This window comes from Neomonachus schauinslandi, chromosome 4, assembly GCF_002201575.2.
Source record: "Neomonachus schauinslandi chromosome 4, ASM220157v2, whole genome shotgun sequence".
NCBI lineage: Eukaryota > Metazoa > Chordata > Mammalia > Carnivora > Phocidae > Neomonachus > Neomonachus schauinslandi.
The window spans coordinates 32,846,491-32,849,400 of NC_058406.1; the positions used below are offsets into that span (position 1 = coordinate 32,846,491).

Consider the following 2,910-nt stretch of genomic DNA (forward strand, 5'->3'; position numbering starts at 1 on the left):
TCACTCAGAGGCCCTGCCCCAGCCTGTTAACTTGAGGAAAGCCCTCTTCACATCTTTGTTTCTAAGGCTATAGATGATGGGGTTGAGAAAGGCAGAGATAACATTGTAGAACAGAGCCAGTTTCTTGTCCCGCTCTGGGGAGGCATTGGCCCCAGGATTCATGTACATAACATGGCAGGTCCACAGAACATGGTGACCACAGTGTTGTGGGAAGCACAGGTGGAGAAGGCTTTGAGTCGACCCTGGGTTGAGTGGATCTTCAAGATGGTGGCAAAGATGCAGACATAAGAGGCCAGAATGAAGGAAAGGGGTACCAGGAGAAGGATGAAGCCCAGGATGAAATCTACTTGGTCATTGAGGGATGTGTCTGCACAGGCCAGCTTCAGAACAGCAGGAACCTCACAGAAGAAGTGATTGGTCTCATTGGGGCCACAGTAGGGCAGGCACATGGTGAAGACAGTGTAGACTAGGGAACAGCTAATTCCCCACAATCCACAAAAGACCACCATTGCCCCACACAGCCATGGGGTCATGATAACTTTGTACCTGAGTGGGTAACAAATGGCTACATATCTGTCATAGGCCATGACAGAGAACAGCCAGCCCTCAGTGATGCCCAACACCAGAAAGATGTACATCTGGGCCATACACCCAACATAGGAGATAGTTTTCTTCTGGCAGATTAGATGTACCAACATCTGGGGCACAGTAGGGGTGACATAGCTTGTGTCCAACATGGAAAGGACACTGAGGAAGAAGTACATGGGTGTGTGGAGGCGGGAGTCCACGTGGATCAAGGTGACAATGAGCCCATTGCCCACAAGTGTAGAGAGGTAGAGAAAGGGGAAGATGTTGAAGAGGATTACATTAATGTGGGAATCCCTGGAGAAGCCCAGAAGGATGAATTCAGACACAGAGCTGTGGTTGTCCCAGGGGAAGTTCTGCATTCTCCTTCAGCTGCAGAAAGAGAAATGGAACTGCTAGTGACCCAGCATAGGATGCACATTCAGGGACCATGACCATTCACTTGTTGAGAAGGTCAGTGGTTACTTGGATACTACTTGGAACTAATATGAGGTCAGAGACTGAGATCTAGCTGGGGCGAGGCTAGATTTGGGGGGGGAGGTGGGGAGGGAAACCTTCTTGGAATTTTCTGTTTCTCAGGCCCAAATCTTTTTTTAAGACTACCAGAGACTCATTTTATTCTATCTGCCCAGCAAGGCCACCTGCTTTCTTGTCCTTCAGGAGCTACCATCACAGTACATTGCTTGGGGTTCTTCTCCCTTAGTCCTGGCTATAGAGTGGGATGATGATCTGAAGCTCTCCCATCCCTCTTCTCAAAAAACAAACACTCAGAACCTTTTACTTTGGTGCTTTAACCTTCTGATCATTACAGATATATAGAGGGGGTGACTCAGAAATGTGGGAAGATATATGAATCCAGAAATGTTAAAAGTCTTTAGAAAAAACCCATGTCTGAGTTTCTTGAATCTTTTGGGTCTCTGGAAGCTTCCTCACATGTGATTTTATTTGAGATGAAGTTGTTCACCACTCTGTCTCATCCTGGCTTTACCCACAAATGAAGGGAAGGGTCTTCCTGCTTGACCCTAAAACTATAATAGAGGCAGAATAATAACTGGTTTTTTTTGGTTATTGTTTCTTGCTTGTTTGTTTGCTTAAAGGCAGCTTCAGCATCTCTGAATCCCTGCAGCCTAATGGGAATACCCCTCCCAATGGTAATCTATCCCTTGGAGTTCTTTCTTTCTTGCAGTTGAGGTTTCTGACTGGAAGGGAGACACATTTAAAGACTGTGCATGGATTTAGTTTATATCTTAAAAGTTAGGGCTGATTCCTTGATTGTGGTGCCATAGAAGGTGGCGTGTTCTAGTGGAGCATGGGATTTGGAATCAGAAGATTGGACTTCAAGTCTTGGTACTTCAACTGTGACCCTATTCAAGTAATTTAATCTCCTTGAACCCCATTTCCTTCTCTGTAAATTCTGTGTAATACCTACCAGGAAGAGAGCTCGTGAGAAGTAATACATAATATGTGTGAAGCGCCTAGCACTGTGGCTAGCACAAAGCAGGAGCTTAGTAATGTAAGCTCCCATCAAATCCCCTTCCTCATGGTGTCATTCATCAAATGGTCAACAAACACTGAGCACCGTCTACCTACCAGGTTCTGTTCTAGGAGCTGAAGAGACAAGGACAAACAAGTTATATTCTTAATCCTCAAGGAGCTTACAGTCTGGTTGGAGAAATAGAAGAATAGAGGCACAAACCACATTCTAATGTGTTTAGCACTATGATGGAAATATGTGCTAGCAGCCAAAGCTCTATGCTAAGCACTAGGGATAGAGTAATAAAAATCTCTGCCCTCAAAGACCATGCATAGGAAAGAGACTGGTAAACAATGAATGGCAGTCAATCAATAAGTGCTGATGGAAGTAAGTACAGGGTGTCACAGGAGTCCATTAAAGAAGCACCTAGGTAGCCTTTGGGAGTTAGATTTCACCAAGAAGAGGATACATGATGTGAATCTTAAAAGATGAGCAGGAATTAGCTAAGCAAAGAACTTAAGGAAGAGTTTTTAAAAAGATGGAATAACAGGTGCAAAGGACCATAACTAATGGATAACTTTGTGAAAACATGGAGCACAAGCCATAAAGTCTGAGCGTGGGCTAGTCTGCACAGGGCAAGAGGGAAAAGATTATAAAGGATATTATATATCTTGTTAAAGAGCATGGAGTTGATCATTTAGGTCATGGCAAGTTGCAGATGAGTTTTTTTTTTTTTTTTAAAGATTTTACTTATTGGACAGAGAGAGACACAGCGAGAGAGGGGAACACAAGCAGGGGGAGTGAGAGAGGGAGAAGCAGGCTCCCGGCCAAGCAGGGAGCCCGATGCAGCG

General features: G+C 44.7%; 1 protein-coding gene across 1 annotated transcript; it reads right to left on the reverse strand.

Moving 5' to 3' along the window:
• LOC110574960 (olfactory receptor 13-like) lies at positions 1-947 on the reverse strand. The gene is given in 2 exon segments (XM_021683793.1): positions 1-170; positions 173-947. Coding segments are annotated over 2 exon segments (945 nt in total).
• Positions 948-2,910: the final 1,963 nt, after the last annotated feature.